Source organism: Dama dama, chromosome 12 (genome assembly GCF_033118175.1).
Source record: "Dama dama isolate Ldn47 chromosome 12, ASM3311817v1, whole genome shotgun sequence".
Taxonomy (NCBI): domain Eukaryota; kingdom Metazoa; phylum Chordata; class Mammalia; order Artiodactyla; family Cervidae; genus Dama; species Dama dama.
This window is the reverse complement of record NC_083692.1, coordinates 11,847,149-11,870,939: the sequence shown is the minus strand read 5'-3', so window position 1 is coordinate 11,870,939 and position 23,791 is coordinate 11,847,149. Positions and strand designations below refer to the sequence as shown.

General features: G+C 36.2%; 1 protein-coding gene across 1 annotated transcript in view; it reads right to left on the bottom strand.

Annotated features, from left to right (window-relative positions):
* The window catches only part of CEP128 (centrosomal protein 128), a 452,428-nt gene that overhangs the window by 353,720 nt on the left and 74,917 nt on the right, over positions 1-23,791 (bottom strand). Inside the window, exon 9 of the mRNA XM_061156507.1 lies at positions 1,559-1,645. Coding sequence (XP_061012490.1) covers positions 1,559-1,645 — 87 coding nt within the window. The remainder of the gene's footprint in view (positions 1-1,558; positions 1,646-23,791) is intronic.

Below are 23,791 nucleotides of genomic sequence, written 5' to 3'. Positions count from 1 at the left end.
GTCCATATGGTCGGTGTGGCTACTAAGGAGAAGCATGGGCGAGCACTGTGGTGATGGAAGAGTTCTGTGCTTTGATTGTGGTGGCAGTAAGAATGAGATTCATGAGATAAAACTGCAGGAAAGTACGCACACACACAGACTCACTCAGTACACAATACAACTGGTCAAATCTGCATAAGCTCGATGCATTGCAAGTGTCAGTTTGCTGGTTTTGATACTGGACCTCAATAAAACAAAATGTTACCATTGAGAATAACTGGGTAAAAGGCACAGGGCACATTTTATTTTGCAACCTCTATGGACCTATTATTATTTCAAAACAATTTTCTAATCCAATTATATAAGCTTTTTAAATACCATACATGCAGCTCAGAAAATAAACATCACATATTTTTTAAAGTAGAGCTGGCCCTTGAACAACATAGGTTCGAACTGCAGAAGTCCATTTACACACGGATTTTTTTTTTTAATTGTAAACACCACAGTATTACAGGATCCCTAGTGGGTTGAATTCACAGGTGTGGAAGTGTAGCTAGAGAGAAACTGCAAATACAGAGGGCCAACTACATGTTATACTCGGATTTTTTTTTTTTTTTTTTTTAATATACTCGGATTTTAGACTGCACAGAGGGTCAGGGTTCCTAAGCCCAAATTGGTCGAAGGTCAACTCTAAGCCAGCTGTAAAGTACCTGTGGAGGCCGAGAATCCACACAAAATATTACCTGACCAGTTCTGTTGTTTCTGTGGCTAAATAAAAAGGGAAGAAATCACCCTGAAGTCAAAGCAGTTTGAAAATCTACCAGGGCCTACCCTGGTCGTGATTCCTGGGTAATGTCAGCAGTCTCAGCTCCCAAAGGGCAAGCATGATGGCCCGACACATCTTGCTTACCACCAAGAAGGCAGCAGAGACGCATCATGCAACTGTACGGAATTTCGTGAAATAAAGGAGGCAAAGGCAGACGGAAAAGACAATGTGGGATAAAGAACATTACAGCGGGGGCAAATTTTCACTTTATCATTTATTACTCTAGGCTCAGCCTGAAACCTACTCATTTGCAAACTGAAGAGAGTTGTTTGGCCTCTGAATCACCTTCCAGTTCTAAAGGGCTAGGCTCTATAAGTTCACAGACGTGAATATATAGCAAAGGTTCTTAATATTTAATAAAAACAGAGGATTTTTCAGAACTAGGCTGTTTGTTTTTATCTTCTGTAGTGAAAATGAACAGATGCAAAATACTCAGCCTTTAAACAACAGATCTTTCCTAACCCTGCAGCAAAGCCCAGCTCTTTAGATGTTCTCCAACAACAAATGGTCAAGTTTAATCCCCTTCTGAAAAAGCAGAGTGGCCAGAGACACGGTAGCAAACGACCTGTGCAAGTTTCCAAGAGCAGGCAGCAGAGAGCAGCAGAGCCCTGAAGCCAAGCGATTTCACACCAAGACATAAAGGCCTCACGGGACTAATGAGCAAATGACTTCAGGACACTTTTCAAGGCATTCAATGAATGTCAGTGGCCCCAAACATTAGTACTCTTTGAAAGATAATTTTCAGAATCTTACTTTACTCTTCTCACTTTCCGTTTGTCTGAGCTTATTTTTCATTTCTCCTTCATTCTCCTCTGCTTTAGCTTCTTGTTTCTTCAGTGCCTAGAAAGACAGAATGGGAAAATAAACACTGTCAATATTCCAAAAGGATTGATTTATTAAGAAGAAGCTGAGGCAGATGATTATGAATTGCCCAAAACATACATATGAATTACAACCTGCTCATTCACTCAAGTCCTAAGATCACTTTGCTGGGGATCAAATATAAACAACTTTCCAACCTACCTAATCAAGTTCCACTTAATTTCATTATTTCCCATCTTTGGGAATTTTATAACACATTCAGAGAACTTAGCTAACAGCTTTCTTGGAAACAAATTTTACAGCCTTAAGAAATAATAGTATTTACAAGCTATATTATCTGTTCAACTATTCTGATATGATACCAAAAACCAGTTGACTACCTTTTCAAATTCTTTAAAAAAAAAATTATCAAGGTAGAAAGATGCTGGTTGCATCATTATTACATATATGACATTTTATCACAACATATAACTGGCTCTTCAAACCATACTTCACATACAGCAAAAAAAGTACTCTTTTTTCTTTCTCTTCAATAAATATTTTTTTTCCTTTTGATGTATACATTTTTCTCTCTTTAATGAAATGAAGAAAAGGAACTTTAAGAAAATACAAACTTTAAAACTTAACCACAAAAGTGTTTGCTTTGGTTTGTATATATGTTAAAACGAAATTAAACTTGAGAAAAAAGTTTATACTAAGAGCAATCTTCCATCTAAAAGACAATCCATTTGTTTAAAAACTTTTTTGACACTTTGAGCATTTAAATTTAAAAAGGTACATGTGTGGAGACCATCAAAATTGAGAAAAGCCAAATTTCCAGATCTCTCTTCCAACAAGTTCTATGATGCTCAAAAGAAAATTTATTTTTAGGCAAACAGCAAAACATGTTAAAACTGTTGTTTTGACACAAATATAATCAATCACATTTCAATTTCATTCACTCACATATCCAACAAATATCCCCAAAGCACATATACATGAGTATACAGAATAACCATGGACCCCTATCCATGAGATTACTGCTCCCTCTGCACAGCACCTACTCTCACTAATAAAAACTATTCAGGAAAAAGGCTGAGTTGTTTAGTTGCTAAGTTGTGTCTGACTCTTTTGCAACCCCATGGACTGTAGCCTGCCAGGCTCCTCTGTCCCTGAGATTTTCTAAGCAAGAATACTGGAGTGGGTTGCCATTTGCTTCTCCAGGGGATCTTTCTGACCCCAGGATCGAACCCGGGTCTCCTGCACTGGCAGATGGAATTTTTACCACTGAGCCACCAGGGAAGCCCAAAAAGGCAGAGTAATTTTGGTTTGAGTATAAATAATATAATAACACTTTTAGAGTGCTGTGTCCAGGCATTCTTCTTCTTACATAAAGTAAATATTAACATATTCTATATACTAAATATTTTCATTTAATTTTTATGAAAATTCCATGAGTTATCATTAAGGCCATTTTATTAAGAGGGAAGCTGGAGTTACAAAGGACTGAATACTTTGCTCAAGGTCATTCATCTAGTTCATGACAGAGACAGAGGTAGATTCGGGCTATCTGCCTCTTAACCGTGAATGGTATTGCCTCTCCATGTTGAAATAACAGTATTAAACACAGAGTGAATATGAAGACTAAATAATTTGATACTTGTAAAGCATTAAAAGGGGACTTCCCAGGTGGCTCAGAGGTAGAGAATCCACCTGCCAATGCAGGACATGCAGGAGACATGGGTTCGATCCTCGGGTCAGAAAGATTCCCCTGGAGAAGGAAATAGCAACCCACTCCAGTTGTTCTTGCCTGGGAAATCCTATGGACAGAGGAGCCTGGTGGGTTGCAGTCCATGGGGTCACAAAAGAGTAGGACATGACAAAGTGACTAAACATCAACAATCATGATTACAAGACTGCTAACAATTGATAAAGTATTACAAATCATAACATTTTTCAGGAAGCTACCAAGTGATTTTGATGTTTGATATTTGTTCTTCATTGTAAGGTAAGTAAAATTTGTAATAATACTTACTTATGTATGTATAACCTATTTGTTTTTAGCTGGTGGGATGTGTTTAGAAATTTTTCCTCAAGAAAATTATCCTAGAAATTTGAGAACTACTGCATCTCTATTCTTTCCTTACTTTCTCAGTCTAACTCCACCTAACGTGTGCGCGTATGTAAGAGAGAGAGAGAGAGAGAGAGGGTGAGGGAAGGAGGGAGAAATATGAAGAAAAAAAGATATAAATTATTGCTGTATTTTTCATGAATTCATTTAATAATATTTGAACTATCTTATTCCCCAACATCATCATTCCAACCTAGCCACCCCTCATCTTTTTTTTCTTTAATGAGTTAAACTTAGTTGGTTATCTTTTCAATACTTTTTCATTGAACTAAAAACCAGCCTGGGCGTTTCCACAGGCAGGAGACTATGAGGAAGACTTCCTCAGGCAGTTGATACGTTTAATCAAATTATAAGCAGTCAGGCTCCCCAGCCTCCCCTTCTGGATTCAAGCTCCTAAGCAGAAGCCATTTCAAATGGGTATGCACGGAAGACCCACCCAAGCCAGGTGGCATCACTTAAGACCATAAAAAACTTCCAGAAAGATGAGCTTGTCCCAAAAAAAGAGTCATTCACTTCCAAAGCCGAATTCAAAATCCACCTTGGAAGACTCTGCAACCTTCAGCCAGTAGCTGCTAATGTCCTTCCAATAAGATTTTGTACATCATGTTTCAAATTGTTTCCACCTCTGCTTACTGAAAACAGAAGGAGGCACCTTTAAAACCTGGCTTAACTTCATGCTGCCACTCTAAGGAATTTAACTTACTTAAGAACTCAAACTCCAAAAATTCTCCAGGGAAATTTTTCCATTTTACTAACTGGAATTAATCCATTTCTGTCCTTTGCTCATGAGCTGCAAAACTTACAATTTAAAAATCCTATCACATTTTACATCAGAAACAAACAAACAAGAAAGACATATTCACATTTTCCAAGTGTTTACATAACTTAATTTTTTAAAAAAGCTTAATTCATATATATGCTCATTTTAACTTACATAGATAGGCATTCAAATATTCCTTGTCTAGAAGCTTACATTTCCAAAGAGAACTGAAAAAGGTTTGTTATCACTATGGTATAAGCTTCAGAAGACCAGGGACCCTATCTGTCATGATCACATTTCAACTCTAACACAATTCTTGGCACATTTTAGGTGGTAAACATATGTTATTTAATGGATGAATAAACATCTCACATCTCTTTATAATTCCTGAATAACAACTGCAGTTTATAATTGGCCAACTCTGCCTATCACCTACATGAAAGTTTCCCAGATTTCTCCCATCTTTCTTAACCACCACATTTTCCCAAACACCAGGCAGTCTTTCTCTCTGAAAAAAAACAGTATTATTATGATGTAGTGATATTGGAAAATAAATATTTATTTGGGGGTTCATGTCAAGGAGTTAATAACCCTTTCCTATTTTCCCAAGACATCATTTTAGACTCTTCCTTAGGGAAAAAATCCTCTGAATGGTTTTATTTTTGATAATTCAGATTTCATAATTTTAAAGACAGCTTAGAATTCCCATATATCTTTCACCTAGCTTTCCCTAAAATTAACATCTTACATAATGGTAGTAGGTTTATCAAAACAAAAATGTCAACACTGTTACAAAACCATTAAACTACAGGCATTATTCAACTTATCATATGATCTTTATCCAAGACACTTCAGAGCATCTTATCTCTTTAGTCTCCTCTGATCTGGGGAAGTTTTTCAATCTTTTCTTGCTTTTACAATTTCAGTATTTTCGAAGAGCAAACACTTTAGGTATCTTCAAGACAGATACTTCATAGAACATCCTTCAATATGGGTTTTTCTGATGTCTTCTCATAATTAGACAGAGCTCACAAATATGGGAACAGAATATCCAAGAGGTAAGTGCCCTTCTCAGAGCATCACGCTGTAGGGGACATGATAACATGACTCAGGACTAGTGAGGTTAAGCTTGATCACTTAAGGCAGGGTGGTGGCTGCCAAATCTCCCCATCATAAAGTTAGTATTCTTACCTTTCCAGACTCTGATAGAAGCAAGTCATTAAGTCCAGCCCACAATCGAAGGGAGAAGAGTTAAGCTCCACTTCCCAGCAGGAGAATATCAAAGAATATGTGGAAATACGTTAAAATCACTAAAGTAATATTCTGGTAGACAATTTGAGGCTATGCAAGTATGTGTAAATTTCACCCACCAATTTAAGCTTAAAATCAGACCTAATGTAACATTACCAGTACATTTTTGGCCTATAAAATGCAACCCAGGTTCCTGGTATTTTAACTTACAGGCCAGTGCTCAATGCTAAGTAGAAAGCTGAACCCCTCTGCACTCTCCTCCAGATAACCTACCTGCACCAAAAACATTAATGGGTAATGTAGAATTTATGTAAGACCATATCGGTGGATGGAGTACACTCATCAAGTCTCCATCTAATCCTAATTCTCCTATTTTACTCACCAGGAACTCTCTTTCTCCCCACATTTCCCCCCCATCTCTCTTCAGCTTCATTGTCTCATTTCTTTTCAGCTTCTGGATATTCCCAAATAGCTTCTAAATATCCCTCCCAAAGTTATACAGAGCAATGTGCTCTATTACAGTTCTCAACTTTGAACACTTATACTAGTTACCATGTCCAACATCCCCACTTTCCTCACTCCATAAAGAAACGTTACCAGGATCCAGGATCCCCTTGCAGGGCAGCTGGCAAATAATTACTTTTTATTCTCATCAGATGAGTTCAGTTACTCAGTCGATTCCAACTCTTTACCACCCCATGGACTGCAGCACACCAGGCCTCCCTGTCCATCACCAACTCCCAGAGCTTGCTCAAACTCAAGTCCATCAAGTCAGTGATGCCATCCAACCATCTCATCCTCTGTCCTCCCCTTCTCCTCCTGCCTTCAATCTTTCACAGCATCAGGGTCTTTTCCAATGAGTTAGTTCTTCACATCATGTGGCCAAAGTATTGGAGTTTCTGCTTCTGCATCAGTCCTTTCAATGCATATTCAGGACTGATTTCCTTTAGGATTGACAGGTTTGATCTCCTTGTTGTCCAAGGGACTCTCAAGGGTCTTCTTCAATATCAAGTTCAAAAGCACCAATGTTCTCAACTTTCTTTATGGTCCAACTCTCACATCCATACATGACTACTGGAAAAACCACAGCTTTGACTATACAGTTTTAATATGCTGTCTCTGCTTCTAAGTCTCTGCTTTTTAATATGCTGTCTAGGTTGGTCATAGCTTTTCTTCCAAGGAGCAAGTGTGTTTTAATTTCAAGGCTGCAGTAACAAGCAGCAATTTTGGAGCCCAAAAAAATAAACTATGTCACTGTTTCCATTGTTTCCCCATCTATTTGCCATCAAGTGATGGGATTGGATGCCATCATCTTAGTTTTCTGAATATTGAATTTTAGGCCAGCTTTTTCACTCTCCTCTTTCATTTTCATCAAGAGGCTCTTTAGTTCCTCTTCACTTTCTGCTATAAGGGTGGTGTCATCTGCATATCTGAGGTTGTTGATATTTCCCCCAGCAATCTTGATTCCAGCTTGTGTTTAATCCAGTCCAGCATTTCTCATGATGTACTCTGCATATAAGTTAAATAACCAAGGTGACAATATACAGCCTTGACATACTCCTTTCCCAATTTGGAAAGGAGTCCATTGTTACATGTCCAGTTCTAACTGTTGGCTTCTTGACCTGCATACAGATTTCTCAGGAGGCAGGTAAAGTGGTCTGGTATTCCAATCTCTTCAAGAATTTTCCAGAGTTTGTTGTGTAGTCAATGAAACAGAAGTAGATGTTTTTCTGGAACCCTCTTGCTTTTTTGATGATCTAATGGATGTTGGCAGTTTGATCTCTGGTTCCTCTGCCTTTTCTAATACCAGCTTGATTATCTGGACATTCTCGGTTCACATACTGCTGAAGCCTAGCTTGGAGAATTTTGAGCATTATTTTGCTAGCGTGTGAGATGAGTGCAGTTGTGTGGTAATTTGAGGATTCTTTGGCATTGCCTTTCTTTGGGATTGGAATGAAAACTGGCCTTTTCCAGTCCTGTGGCCACTGCTATGTTTTCCAAATTTGCTGGCATATTGAGTGTAGCACTTTCACAGCATCATCTTTTAGGATTTGAAATAGCTCAACTGGAATTCCATCAGCTCCACTAGCTTTTGTTTGTAGTGATGCTTCCTAAGGCCCACTTGACTTCGGACTCCAAGATGTCTGGCTCTAGCTGAGTGATCACACCATCATGGTTATCTGGGTTATTGAGATCTTTTCTGTGTATTTCTTCTGTGTATTCTTGCCACTTCTTCTTAATCTCTTTTGCCTCTGTTAGGTTCATACCATTTCTTCCTTTACGGTGCCCGTCTTAGCATGAAATGCTCCCTTGGTATCTCTAATTCCCTTGAAGAGATCTCTAGTCCTTCCCATTCTATTGTTTTCCTCTATTTCTTTGCATTGATCACTTAGGATGGCTACATTCTCATACTAATAGATATTTAATTTTCGTATCTTATAATTACTATAAATGTTAGTAATTTTACTTGATGTGAAAGGAATATCAGTAAGTTGAACTTTAATCAAATTGTGTTTCCTAATACATGGAATTATGCCCTCAGTTCAGTCACTCAGTCGTGTCCGACGCTTTGCGACCCCATGGACTGCAGCACACCAGGCCTCCCTGTCCATCACCAACTCCCGGAGCTTGCTCAAACTCACGTCCATTGAGTCGGTGATGCCATCCAACCATCTCATCCTCTGTCATCCCCTTCTCCTCCTGCCTTCAATCTTTCCCAGCATCAGCATCTTTTCCAAGGAGTCAGTTCTTCGCATAAGGTGGCAAAAGTATAGGAGCTTCAGCATCAGTCCTTCCAGTGAATATTCAGGACTGATTTCCTTTAGAATTATGCCCTAGAAAAACATAATTCTTCTGAAAGTCAACTATTTTGTTTTCAAATTTGAATTTCCATATATGAGCTGGTTGAATAAAAGAATCTCTAATTCTCTTCAATATCTAAGAATCTGCAATAATACTTCCTTTCCTCCTCACTTTCCAGTTAATTATAATATCACCTTTCCAAAATAACATGTTTCTACTGTAGCTCTACTTGGTGTCTAAAACATCATCTAATGCCCCTCTTTTTTATTTCTCCTTTTATTCTAAGGCAGGGATCCCCAAACTCCAAGGTCTAATGGTTGATGAACCGAGGTGGAACTGATGTAACAGTAATAGAAATAAAATGCACAATAAATGTAATTGCTTGAATCATCATGAAACCATCCCCACTCCAAACCCAGTATGTGGTAAAATTGTCTTCCACGAAACCGGTCCCTGGTACCAAAAGGTTGGGGACTGCTGCTCTAAGGATATGTAAGTCTCAGAAAACAGAGGCAATGAGAACTTAAACTTTATTGTTTTCATTGGAGGAGCAAAAGCGAGGTATCAAGAAGCAGCCCAAAGCAAATTACTCTATTTCAACCGTATTATTTAGAAATCTCATTAACTTAAAACATTATTTCTGCTACCTATACAACATAAGCCAGTAAACGAGTAACACACAAGCAATATTCTAGCCCAAAACACTGAACTTATTTTCTACATTTTCTACATTAGTTTAAAATGAAAGACCAAAAGAGGTCTAACTCTTAAGACTGAGTAAATAGATACATTAATGCACTTTAAATTTTGGAACACAGGTAACAGTCAATGAGAAATAGTTTAACAGTAACTAAATCAAAATTACAAGTCATTTCTTTAAACCTTAGTAACAAACTTTAATTCATTTACTACCTCTTTTAAGAATGTAAGGCCGCACTGGATTTCTTTTCCATTTGACTTAGATCAAGCAACTTAGAATTATATTGAAAACTGACCCAGTAAAAGTAGTTATGAAGAGGAAAAAAATTCGCATGCCAATGAATTTCTATTGCTGTGTTATTTTGCCCTTTAAAACTTGTTTTTTTCTTAAAAGCCATCATGTGTCCTGCTTCTGGATTCAGATTGTCTTTTACATATTTAAGATCACATCAACAACAGTGGGCCTTAATAGAGGGTCCCTAGAGAACATTTAAACCTTTATTGACAACTTTTCTTCTTTTCCTTAAGTGTGCCTATTTCCATTAAAAAGACTAACATATTGAGTATTGTACTACTTAAGTTCTTTAGAGGCTGATGCTTCTGAATTCTCACAGTTAAATATAATCAAAAAAAAGGAGCCTTTCCTGTAAAAGAGTAAGGAAAGGAGAAAAAGAAAATGTTTGTAGACATTTCATCTGACCATAAAAACTCCCACAACTTTGACAATAGGCATGTTTATCAAGAGGTTCTAAAAAATAACACACTCAAAAACAGAACAAATAAGGAATTAAAGGCCCTTTGTCTACTTTAAATGGACCAGCAAAACCTGGGTAAGAATGATGGAGCTGGAATGAAATAAAGGTCACATGTTAATTACCCACGCAGGCCACTGAAATTAAAAAAAAAAAAATATGAGCATAAGCTATCCTGCCTGTCTCACCCTAGTCACTTAGCAGTGCTACAATTGCATGCCATTGGTTACAAGAGCAAGAATATGCAGATGATAAACCAACAGTTTTCACTGGTAAACCAACAGGACTATAGAAAAACAAGTCTGTGCTCACACTGAACAACAGGGCTGTAATATTATATTAAAGGTATAAACTTTTAAGTCAGTTTTTTTTTCCCTAGTAAAAATAAAAAATGAAAAGGTCATATTACTGAAAATTGTAACAGTTGCTCTTAATATATATGTGTGTGTGTATATATATATATGTATATATATATTTGTGTTTATATATATATTTTTAAAACCCTTATTTTTTAGAGTGGTTTTAAGTTCACAGTGAAATTAAGAGGAAGGTACAGAGAGTTCCCATATATACTTAGTCCACATACAGGCATAACCTCCCCAATTAACAACATCCTCCAACAAAGTGGTACATTTGTTACAAGTAATGAACCTAAATTGATGCATCATAATAACCCAAAGTCCATGGGTTACATAAGGTTCACTTGCTGTCATATAAAGACAAGTATGCATCATTATAGTATCGTAAAGAGTAATTTCACTATCCTAAAAAAATCCCCTGTGATCCACCGATTCATCTCTTCGAAGCCTCTCTACCCCAACTTGATGCTGTTTACTATCTCCATATTTTCTCCCCCCAGAAAGTCATTTAGTCGAAATCATACAGTCTGTGATCTTTTCAAACTAGCTTCTTTCACTTAGTAATATGCCTTTAAGGTTCTCCTATATCTTTCCATGACATTATAAGTCATTTGCTTTTTATAATTGTTCATGTAAGTACAAAATAAAAATCCGCAAATATTTTAAACTTCATAATATAGTAATCGTGATTGTTGCTTAGTCACTAAGTCGTGCCCTACTCTTTTGCAACCCCATGGACTGTAGCCCGTCAGACTCCTTTGTTCATGGGACTTCCCAGGCAAGAATACTAGAGAAGGTTTCCATCTCCTTCTCCAGCGGACCTTCCTGACCCAGGGATGGAACTCACGTTCCCGGCACTGGCAGGCAGGTTATTTACCACTGAACCACCATATTTTGATGCCAATTAGACCACATAAGCTATAAATTGAAGTTGTAAGTTGTTTATATTTATGTATTTTAAAAAACCAAAAGCTTTAGGGACATGTCATATTTCAAATCAAAGAAAAACATTATTAAGTACTCAGTATGTATAAAACACTATAATTGGAACCTGACTTGACTGGAATTTTTTAAAAGACAAAAATATGCTATTTCCAAAATTTTCTACTTTAAAACTAAATCATAGCTCCAAAACTATCAAACATCAATAGAAAAATACATATTTTGAAAAGGAACATATATGAATAATACAGCAGGATATTATTGCTCATAACTAGTATTACTCATTTAAATTAACATAGATTTTATTTCTATCAAGTTCTATGAATTTCTAAATTTTGTTTTTTCCTAAATCAGGACAGAGATTCCTCCCACATGAAAACTAGCTAAAGTCATGGAAAATTTTAGCCTTTAAGTTCATCCAGTTGGGGATTATCTGTGCCAACAAAAACCAAAACAAAACAAAAAAAAAAGTAAGCTTCTTTTCAAGGCAGAAAACAATACATTCATATTCTAAATCCCTGAGCCAATATCTAACTCAAAGACAGCTAAGTGAATATTACTTAAATTGTTCAAACAAATTTATTTTCAGCCGTAACCAAGGAACAAAAATTCTATACCAACATCTACAATTTGAAAACACTTAAATAAGTGAAAGTAGAACTGTGTGAGAGAAGTCCAAGGGAATCTGATACTGATCATTACCACTCTGACACCATATAGATTTGGGGGATATCAAAGGGGAAGATTCTAAAACCTTGCTGCCAGCTGAACTATGTGTATTTTCCACACTGAAGCAGTAAGCACATAGTGAGGAGTCACAAGTTGCAGTCATTCCTGTTTTTCAAAGAGTAGAGTAATATCAAGTATCAAGTGGTTGAGTAAGATTTATCAGTAGTTAAGCACACTGCTATAACTTCTGATGGTAAGTAAAATCTTAAATAATGTTCTTTAAAGATACCTGAGGTTTTGACAGCATAAAACTCGAAGTTTCTGTTTGAGAATGACCTAAATATCTTTTTCTTTTTTCTTCTTCTCATCATATGGTGATTATGATTTCAGGAATCCAAAGAGCTTTCACAGGAATTATTGTGGTAGGACAGATGGGTACATATTATGGACCTATTTTCCCTGATGAATAAACAAACTCATTGCTTCCACTACATTCATATTTATGGAGTCTGTGACTGGTTAGGACACCCTATGCCAAAGAAGCCAACTGAGGTCATGGGTTCAATCACCATGAGAGCCAATTCCCTTTGCTCTCTTGCATGGCAAGTGTATTTACCCTCAAGTTTAGCCCAAGGCCACATGGATGACTAAGTAGGCCAGAGACCATGGATGAATCAGTGAAAATCCACTACTATGACTATAAAAATAACTCAAAAGTAAAACCCCTATTGACTAGTGTCAGGATTTCATTCTTCAGATGTTATTAAATTTGCCAATCTGCAGAACAAAACCTTAATCATTGCCTACAAAGTTGGTATGCTGAAAAGACATACAAGTCTTTTGACTTCTTTAATTCAAAAGCAACAACAGTAATGAGTATTTCCCTCCTAAATGCCATTGCTTTTACTGGAATGGATTTTATTTTTATGCAACCTTTTACTTAATAAAAATCTTGCAAGTAAAGTTAAATGTGAGCCCAACAAGTGTACTTTCCAGGATTTCCTTCAAATTCAAAAAGCAACCGCTCTTAGTGGAGGGTCTGTTTTTATCTGAGTAGTTCCCTCTCAAAAAAGAGATGCATAGTTTTATTAGAAATCCCAAAGCAATATGATACTTTGTTTGACTTTCTAAATGCAGGACCATGGAGTTAGAATTGTTGACAAACAGAAGATCATAGATAATTATGGAAATTTAATTTGAAATTTCTCAAGTTTTAGGTGTATTTGAGCAGAATGCTCTGTAAATATACAACATCCTACACTGTTCAGAGTTAGAAGATATTATTTTACGCCTTTGGATTGCGGGGGGGGGGGGTGGGGGGGTGGGGAGGGTTGTTTTGTTTTGTTTTTTACTTTTTCTAATCAAAATAAAATGGTACCAAGCCTATGAATAAGCCTATCTGTAGCAAAGTCATCTTTGTTTACACAATATTACTATGCACTCAGTAGTTGCCCAATAAATATTAATTGATAACGATGGAAAAGGGCTTTATAAACAGATGGTCTAGTATAAATTTGCTGGAAATGTGAATAAAAACATTCCACTCTTCAAGAAAAGCATAAAGTAGAAATTAAACAAGTCCTGCACTCAGAAAACCTCAGTCTATTGTCAGACAGCTGTTCAGTCAACAAGAGCACAAACATTTTTCATCATCATCATAGCATTAATAGCATTAAATGTCTATTTGCATATGGTCCCTGCACAGATTTAAGTTAGCCTTATTTGTCATAATTTGCAGAGATAATATTGATGAGAAAAAATAAGCACACATAAAAAAATAAATGTAATTAAACATTACTTTGAGATCTAGTCATATGTACTATGAACATAAAATATGTGTCAGACTTAAATGCAATTCATAGAAGCAATATGGGTAGTTATTTACAAATAAATAAGAGACTATGAGATGCTTTACAAGAACAAGCATATGTGTAAAGAACAGGTGAAGCAACAATGAGTCAGAGGCCATAGGGGCCCTAATAGAATTAGTGACTCTTCTGTAACCTCGAGAGCAAACAACTGGGAAAGAAAAAACAAAAAATTGTGTGAGGACTTACTTCAACAATGGTACAACCAAGGAAATTATAAGCACAGTGAACAACCCAGAAGAACATCCCAAAAAACACACATTATTAAAAAACTCTTGAATAAGAAGAAGATGTAAGTTAGTATATATGGGAGAATTTTGGAGAAAAGTAGTTGAAACAGAGAAGTGAACGAGGATAGAAAATACACTACATGTATGTAATAAATAATGGCCTTAGGTATTATTTTTTAATAAAGTAAAAAGCCTAACAAGACATAAGCATTAATTATCTATAATTGAGACTGTAAGAAATTTAAGATAACTTACACCTACACATCATCTCACAGAACTGCCCCCTTCAAAAGAACCCAAAGGCCTTAACCAGCATGCTAACAGTTAACATATTACCTATTCTCTGATGTGGAATATGTTTCTAAATGTTCAACTTTCATCTTATCAATATTATATAGTATATTAAATAAAAGGTTCCTGAAAAATAGTATCAAAATGAAACTATCTTTAACTTAGTTAGCTATTAATCTCAGTATTTCCCAATACAAAAAATATAACATGGCTGGTAGAGACTGGTCTCTGATATCTACAATTCATGCAGGAAATTTGCTCTGTGAATGGAAACTCAAGTACTGAGTAAATATAAGGTTGAAAGAGATAACATCTAAGATCTCTTTCAACTTCTGTAAGAAGTTTAGGGGGAAAAAAACATTTTCCACAGACAGAATATTTAAAGTGTTTTGGTGTCATCTGAAAGGATCAATACCTGATAAAATAGACCTTAGGTTAAATAAGAGAGTGGCTGGACGTGGGAGAAAAGGAGAGAAATCAAGAGAAAGACTGAAGAAGACTAAGGAACACTGTAAGTCTGGGACCTGCACATTTCCAGCTGTGCCACATAGCATTCAACCAACTCTGAAAGACAAACCCCATAATAACCAAGCATCCTGTTCCATCTATTTCCTTTCTTTCAGCATGTTGACATTAACGGATTTTTCACATCCTTACAGAAAAAAAGTGTTTAATCTTGCAAAAAAAAAAAAAAAAAAGTAATCCACAGGTAACGAACATGAAAGAGAGAAGAAAATAATTAGCATGACATAAAATGATAAGACAAAGAGCAATGTTGTGAATCAACAGTATGGTGGGTCTGAATTTAAATAAGTATTTCAGCCACAGATTGGTAAAGTGCTTCTTACACAGCAATAAGCAATACAGTAGAATCATATTCCAAAAAGATCTGCCTAAAATGATTTGAAAATGCACAATTTCAGTAAAAATGCCATCTCTTTCACTCAAATTTTCCCAAAGGGCAGAGAAAGGGTAACTATTTCCCCTACGGGCTACTCTGGAGTCTTGGCAAAGCTGAAATAACACACCAAATTACACTCATTGTTAACATTTCTACTTTCCCAACTGAACTGGGAGGCCAAAAGCGCAATACATCATTTTAAGAGCCTTAAATCCCTAGTCCCCAGCACAGCACCTGGCACGTGGTGGGTCCGTGAAGGTACTGGCCAAATGAATATTTCATAATGAATAGCTTATAATATTCATTTATTCATTCAAGAGACACTTACTTGGCCTACGACAGGCACTGTTCTAGGCACTGGAGATACAGCAATGAGTACGAGAGACCAAGTGCCAGCCTTCTGCCCAGAGGGAGAGACGACAGACAGACGGCAAACAAGGAAAAGTATTATAAAGAAAAGAACACAGCCAGATAAGCTCAGGAGTGAAAAGGGGGATATATCATGTAGGCTAATTAATAAGGCTTTTCTGAAATAGAGCTGTGAATGACAAGATGGTGTATGCAATGCAACTGCTTAGCAAGTTGAAAATCCCTGGCTCTGGAAATGGAAAGCACAAATGTCCAGAAGCAGAAGGGTGCCTGGCCTATCCTTGGAAAAGTAAGGCCAGGGTAACTGCCCAAGATTAATTAGGCAAAGTAGAAAAACGATAGAAAACCAGGGTAAGATGGCAGGCAGGGACCACATCAGAGGGTCCTTGTAGGCTGAAGATTTTGGACTTCATCCTGAACAAGATAAGGAAAGAGCACTGAAGGGTTTTGAAGAAAGAAGTAACATTACCTCATTCTATGGGGAAAAAGACTGCAAGGAGGTTAAGAATGGAAGCAAGGAGGTTACTCCTCTACCCCAAGGAGGAAACAATAGTCCCCACAAGATCAAGATAATAAGTCAGGGTAGAAGTGATAGACGGTGAGTTGTTACCAATTAAGACAATATTTTCAAGACAGAGTTGACAACATTTAATAATGAACTGGATATGAAGAATGGTAGGAATGGAGAAGGCAAGGCCATAAAGGATACATACAGAAAAGTTCTAAAATAAAATAAAATTATTTTGCTATCAAGATGAATAGCCATATTTTTCAGAAGAAATAAATCATATGAGCTACTCTTACGATGAGCCACACAAAAAGGTAAGGTTTAGCACCTTCTCTACAAGTTCATGAGTCAGAAGGGGAAGGATCAGGAAATGGGGCTCCAGAGACCAAGTCTGCCCAGGCTTTCTGGTTCTGAATTACAGCATCACTCCAACTTGATCCCCACCCAAGACAGATACAGGAGACCAAGGCTTCACATTCTCAACCTCAGATAATAAACATGAAATGGCGTAGCTTTTTCTCACTGCCATACGAAGCCCATCAAAGAACTACATAAGAAGGTAATAGCTGCAAATACTATTCTAACATGACCATAATATGGACAAGGATATGTTAGAAAAACCTAGCAGTTTCACATTTCTTGGGCAATAAATAAAACTACAGATGTAGTATTAAAAAAGAAAGAAAGAAAGAAAAAGGATTCAGGGTACTGAATAGAAAAGTAAGTTCACTAGAAATGCAATGAGTCATGATGGAGCTATAATAAAATGCTTTACTACTAACAAGTAAAGAAAAACAAACAAGATTAACCAAATGAAAAACAAACAACATTAGAATATCAGTGCAAAACGAATATAACTGGGGTGAGAAGACAACAGGGTGCAAAGGCAGTGATTACTAAGGAGAAGAAAATAATCATTAGGAAAAAGTGTTTTAGAAAATGTATCTTTGGGATACTTCTGTATAGCCTAGAAATATGAAACATGGAAAATGGCACAAGACTATATGATCCCAGTGAAATAAATTCTCATGTCAAATTATAGTCTCTAATTGTTTTACTATACGTAAAAAGATTTTTCCTTAGTGGGAGGGAAAGAGAGAGGAAGAAAGAAATTATAGCTCTGAATAGAAAGTATGAAAGAAACTAACAAAAAGGCATAGAAATGACAGTTTTAGTGTTAAATATAACAGATGTCTTAATATGTAATACTCCATATGTCATCTTTTATTTTTCAATAGCAGAAAGCAACACTGTTTCAAATTTAGGTTTCAAATAGCAGTAGTTAAATAATTAGATTTTTTCCAGTTGCAATATTTGTGCCAAGTGCACTTGTAGGGAGCCCTAAGAGATGAGGTATGTGTATATACTGTAATCATTTTTCAGCAAAGTTCAGCCACTTTAATAAACGATGCCTGCAGTGTCACAACTGATGGTTCAATACTGACGACTAGTGGTCACAAACATGCAGTGATGCCATTACTGAGAACCCTATGATTTTTATCATCTAAACTTGAAACTTACATGAGAAACCTTAAAAGAACTTCCCTTAAAAACGTCTTGACAATTACATAAGAAAAAATTGTATCTGAAAAGTCTCTTAAAAAACCTTTTCTGTCCATTATTTGCAATATCCACAAAGCCAAGCCAATAAGCACCTGGGTTGCTATTTCCTTCTCCAGGAAGGAAATTAATACCAAAACATAGCAAAATGGATAAATTATACAATCAGGAATAATCATCAAACTGAATTTAAAAAATTAAAAGTTTATATAAACCAAAAAAACACAGAAGCTGAAAACCTCAGCCACCAAAAAGATAGCAGATATCAGTGAGTATGTGAGTGAATTTTAACAAACATTCAAAAAATAGACAATCCTCTTAAACAGACAGAGCCAGGGGATAGAAAAAGAAGGAACCTACCTACCTTGCTTTCAAAACCAAAAAGAGTACTGCAAAGAGAATTATCAGTTATCTCAATCATAAATATAAATATAAACATACTAAAGAAAAGACTAGGAAATTAACTCAGCAATATATAAAAAAATAATATATTATGGCCAAACGAAGTTCTCAGGAATGCAGAGAGAACTCAGCATCAACTGATAAAAGTCAATGCCATTTAAGTAAAAGAGAGGACTTTCCAGGGGACAGAGTGGATAAGAATCTGCCTGACAATGCAGGGGACATGGGTTGCATCCCTGATCCGGGAAGATCCCACAAGCCTCAGCGACTAAGCCCGGGCACCGCACTACTGAGCCTACTGCTACTGACTCCTAGTGAGCTGCAACTACTGAAGCCCACGTGCCTAGGGCCTGTGCTCTGCAACCAGAGAAACCACTGCAAGAAGAAGCCCGTGCACTGCAATTAGAAAGTAGCTGCACATTGCAACAGAGTGCAACCAAAAATAAAATATTTTATAAGTTCCACAATCCTCATTCATGGTCTTTTAAAAAATCAACCTCTCTTGGCAACCTACAAATAGAAGGCAATGTTATTTATCTGATAAAGGACAGCACTCAAAACCAGGCACAAATACCTTCCATAAGGTTGACACTCTAGAAGCATTTCTATAAATATTGGAATAAAACGAGGATTCTTACTATCTTTGCTTATATTCAACACTGTGTTTGAGTTTCTAGTCAATTCAAAAATATCACAAGAAATATAAGGAAAGAAATTAAATTGCCTTTAACTTCAAATGATACGATTGACTACCAAACCACCTTACCTGTCTCCTGAGAAACCTGTATGCAAGACAAGAAGCAACAGTTAGCACCAGACATGGAACAAGGGACTGGTTCAAAATTGGGAAAGGAGTACGTCAAGGCTGTATATTGTCACTCTGCCTTAACTTGTGTGCACACTACATCATGCGAAATGCTGAACTGGATCACTCACAAGCTGGCATCAAGGTTGCCAGTAGAAATGTCAACAACCTCAAATATGCAATAATACAATTCTAATGGCAGAAAGCTAAGAGGAACTAAAGAGCTTCTTGATGAGGGTGAAAGAGAAGACTGAAAAAGCTGGCTTGAAACTCAACATCCAGAAAACTAAGATCATGGAACAGGGTCCCATTACTTCATGGCAAATAGATAGGGGAAAAGTGGAAACAGTGACAGATTTTATTTTCTTGGGCTCCAAAATCACTGCTGATGGTGACAGCAGCCATGAATAAGACGTTTGCTCCTTGGAAGGAAAGCTATGACAAACCTAGATGGCAGAGACATCACTTTGCCAACCAATGTCGAATAGTCAAAACTATGGTTTTTCCAGTAGTCATTTATGGATGTGAGAGTTGGACCATAAAGAAGGTTGAAAGCTGAATAATTAATGCTTTTGAATTGTGGTGCTGGAGAAGATTCTTGAGAGTCCCATGGATAGCAAGTAGATCAAACCAGTCAAACCTAAGGGAAATCAATCCTAAATGTTCACTGGAAGGGCTGATACTGAAGCTGAAGCTCCAATACTTTTGCCACCTGATGCAGAGTCGACTCATTCGAAAAGACCCTGATGCTGGGAAAGATTGAGGGCAGGAGAAGAGGGCGACAAAGGATAAGATGGTTGGATGGCATCACTAACTCAATGCACATGAATTTGAGCAAACTCTGGAAGATAGTGAGGGACAGGAAAGCCTGGCGTGCTACAGTTTATGGGGTCACAAAGACTTGGACCTGACTCAGTGACTGAACAGCAACATGATTAGCTATACAACAGACAGGATGTCATGAAAACTATTAACAAATTACAGGACTTAATAAGATCATTTAACAAAATTATTGGATAACAGAGCCATATATAAATCAACTGCATTCCTATATGCTACAAAATATCAATTAGAGATAATATGAAAGAAAATAATACAATAGAAAGAAAAACCATAAGGTACTAAGAAGTAAGTCTAAGATGTACATGATCATTATAGAGGCAATTATAAATATTACTAAAGAACATTAGAAAATACCTCTTCAAACTAATCTATAATTTAGTACAATTAAATCAAAATACCAGCAAGATTATTCACAGAACTTGACAAGAGGATTTTCATTATCATCCAATGAAATATAATGAAAGCTCTAAAAAATGGAGACAACACATTATCAGGGATAATTCAGGGATAGACAACACATTCAGGGATAGATAAACAGAACTAACCATATAGAACTCAGACAGATACCATGGGACACTATATAGCAGAAGTGGCGTTTAAACCAGAAGGAATAGAAGAAATTATTCAAAAAGGATGCTGAGGCAACTCATTAGTTATATAAGAAATAACTTAAGATTCCTTCCTTCTGCCATTAAAAAAGTGAAATTCCTGATAGAAAATGCAAGTAATTTGGAATTGACATGTATACATGCTATTTAAAATGGATCATCAAAAGGACTTACTCTACAGTCCAGTATTTTTAAACAAGCAAAATTTATACACAGGCTATTTGCACAGGCACAAATGAAAAATGCCAGCAAATATGTGAAAAGATACTGAAATTCACTAATAGGAAACAGAAATAAACACAAAAATGAGTTAACACTTTATACCCATCAACTTGGCAAAAATTAAAAGCATTTATAACTATTACTAACAGTAGGAATGTGGGGGAAAGGAGGCACTCTCAGCTATTTTGCTGATAAAAAAGTGAAGACTTAGAATCATTTGGAAAAATAATCTGGTAATCTCTATTATAACAAAAGATCTGTCAATGGCAATAAAAGATTAAGTTGGAACCACATCAGCTATTTGGAGGAACTTCCAGAGTATTGATGTGTGAGAAAAACAGGAAGGTGAAGAAATGTAGATATATGTAATCCTAGTTTACATATATAAAAACTTATATATATAGTTTATATATATAAAAACACATATAAAAAATCCTAATATAAAAACATACCAAAAAAACCCCCAAAACCTCTGTATATGCAAATGTATATATATTTTATAAATATATATATATACATATATCTGTCCAGCATAATTAACAGCACAAAAAGAAAAAAAGAATATATCCCAGGCTGTTTACACTATTCTTTTTATTTTAGTGAGTAGGGGTAGTAATTGATATTGAAAAACAGAGGGAAAGAAATAGGAAAAAAATGACCTGAGCAATAAAGCTGCATTAAAAAAAAAAGATCATGTAAGAGTTTATGATATGAAGTTATGCACTTATTTAAATTAAATATAAAAATGCTTTTTATACTAAATACAAAGTTTAAAAACAAAGAACCATATGAGAAATAAAACATGTTAAACAATGTATCAAAATAATACATTAGTATGGTCACTACTTAATGCAGTCAACAAGTATTTATTAAGAGCATACTATGTTAAATGCTAGAAAGAAAAAATTTTCAAAACAAGTACAATTAAAAGAGACAATACATCAAGAAATGGTAGTTAACAGGAATAATCTGAGACTGAAAACTTTACCTCATATAATGTATATCACTGGAAACTGAACAGAGAGAAAAGCAGCCGTCATTGGAGAAGGAGGAGAGAAAGCGTCAATGGCATTAAGACTAATGAATATAAAATATATATATAAATATAAAACATAATGAATATAAAAATATAAAAGAATAAAAATCGTGGCTCAAAGTAAGGCCTAAGTTTCTCCTACACACAACTTCGCCCCCTGAAGCAAGAACTCCAGAGTGTGAGTTGTCAAATGTTGCCTCGCCCCACGCGTTCTCCGGCAGAGCGGTGCGTGTGTGGCCGTGCGGGGTGACACTCTGGGTTCCAGCCCTTGTCAGTCTGGGGCCCTGGGTGGTGCCACCCTACCTGGGTCAATCTCTGTCTGTTAAACCCCACCTCAACACCTAGGTCTGACAAAGGACTGCGTTCTAGAGCTCATACCCCAAGGGTTGCAAAAACTAGGTGCGTTCCATGAGCTTTTCTTGTGCTAGAACCTGTCTTTTATTTTTGAACTCTCATTTACTTATAATTTCCACTGGTCTTTCTTAACATCCAGGGAGGCTACTGGAATGGTCAACATGAGGGTGATCTAATGGGCACTTATATAGAAGGGATCTAATAATATCAGGGGGAATCAGCTTGTACTATGAAAAAATGTGAAAATGTAGGGGATACCTACAAAAAAAGAGTATTGGTTATGGAAACAAGAGGGTAAAGCAAATGGCAAAGCAAAAGTTTTGAAATTCAGCCTTGGAAAGGTAAGTGAAGAGAGTCCAAAATTTAGCAGCCTCAGAAAGGCTTCCACATCCCCAAATCAAACAGCACAGTCTCTAAAGGAAGAGCAGAAGAAAGGCTTAACGAGGCCACGTTAGAACATTTGCTGGACTAGGACCTCCTCTGAACTGGCTCAGAAGTCTCAAGGGAGATGGTAAAGCTATTAAGAGGACATTAGGAAAACATTCTTGGCTTCAGTGGAAGCTTCTCCTTTAATGAGTCCAAACTAAATATATTAATAAACAGTACCCAGCGCTTTTCTTAGTTGAAGTAACCATATTACTCAGCATCTCTGGAGCCACAATGACATTTCTGGGAAGGAATGAATAGCTATTTCTTCATTAGGTTTTTCACAATTGATACAGATGCTAAAAGATGAAGGAAAATACTGGGGGAGGAAACTTCAATTCATTTTTCTGTATATGCTCTCATTTTATTGAAGAGACACAAAATCTGGTTTTCTGTCAGAGCACAGACTGAAAACCACTGAGCCGAGCTCCCACATGAATTCTTCACTTAGTCTTCACTATCTCCTACTAAGATTCCATGCCCTGCCTGTTCCATGGGTTTCTCCTTGAAACATTTTTAAATCGTAAGGAATCTGGTTCACTTTAGATTATAGGCAAGTATGGAATACTCCTGGTGGGGGCAGATCAGGGAACTAGCATTTTAATAGGCTACAAAATGCTCTGAAAAAACATATACAAATATCTATCTCATGTTTTTCATTTTATTTTAATTCAACTGAAGAACAAGTAATATTCAATTTATAAAAAAACAGCTAGTTAAAAAAAAAAAAAAAAAAGGCAAGTCAGGAATTCCCAAAATACCCAGTCAAGAGTTAAAAATGTTATGTAAGATTTTATGCAAATTTTGTACCTGCAAAAGAGTTCTGATTTGGGCTTACAGTCTAAATACTTCTTTGATGTTCCTAGCACCACCATTCTTACCTCATGCCACTAAACTTAACTAATCAAAGTTACCTTACTATCAAGTGTCTGATCAAAAGGAGTCTGTAATATGACAAATGTACTATAGTGTTAAACAAACACTTTATTGTTTGCACAATCGTTCAACAAGGAAAGGCTGATGGTTACAAGCTTTACAATATTTGAATTCTGTTAGTAAAAGTTCAGACAACAACCATTCAAAATTTAAAAGAGCTATATGAATAGTCTGGGGAAACTAGAGAGCTACTTGCAAAAAAAAAAAAAAATGAAATTAGAACCTTCTCAACACCATATAAAAAAATAAGCTCTAAATGGATTAAAGATCTAAACCTAGGAACGGATTCTTTAAAACTCCTAGGTGGAAGCACAGGTGGTACACTCTTTGACACAAAAAAGCAGCAATATCTTTTTGGATCTGACTCCTACAGTAATGGAAATAAAAACAAAAATGAACAAATGAGAGCTAATTAAACTTAAAATCTTTTGCACAACAACAAAAAAAACCCATAAATTAAA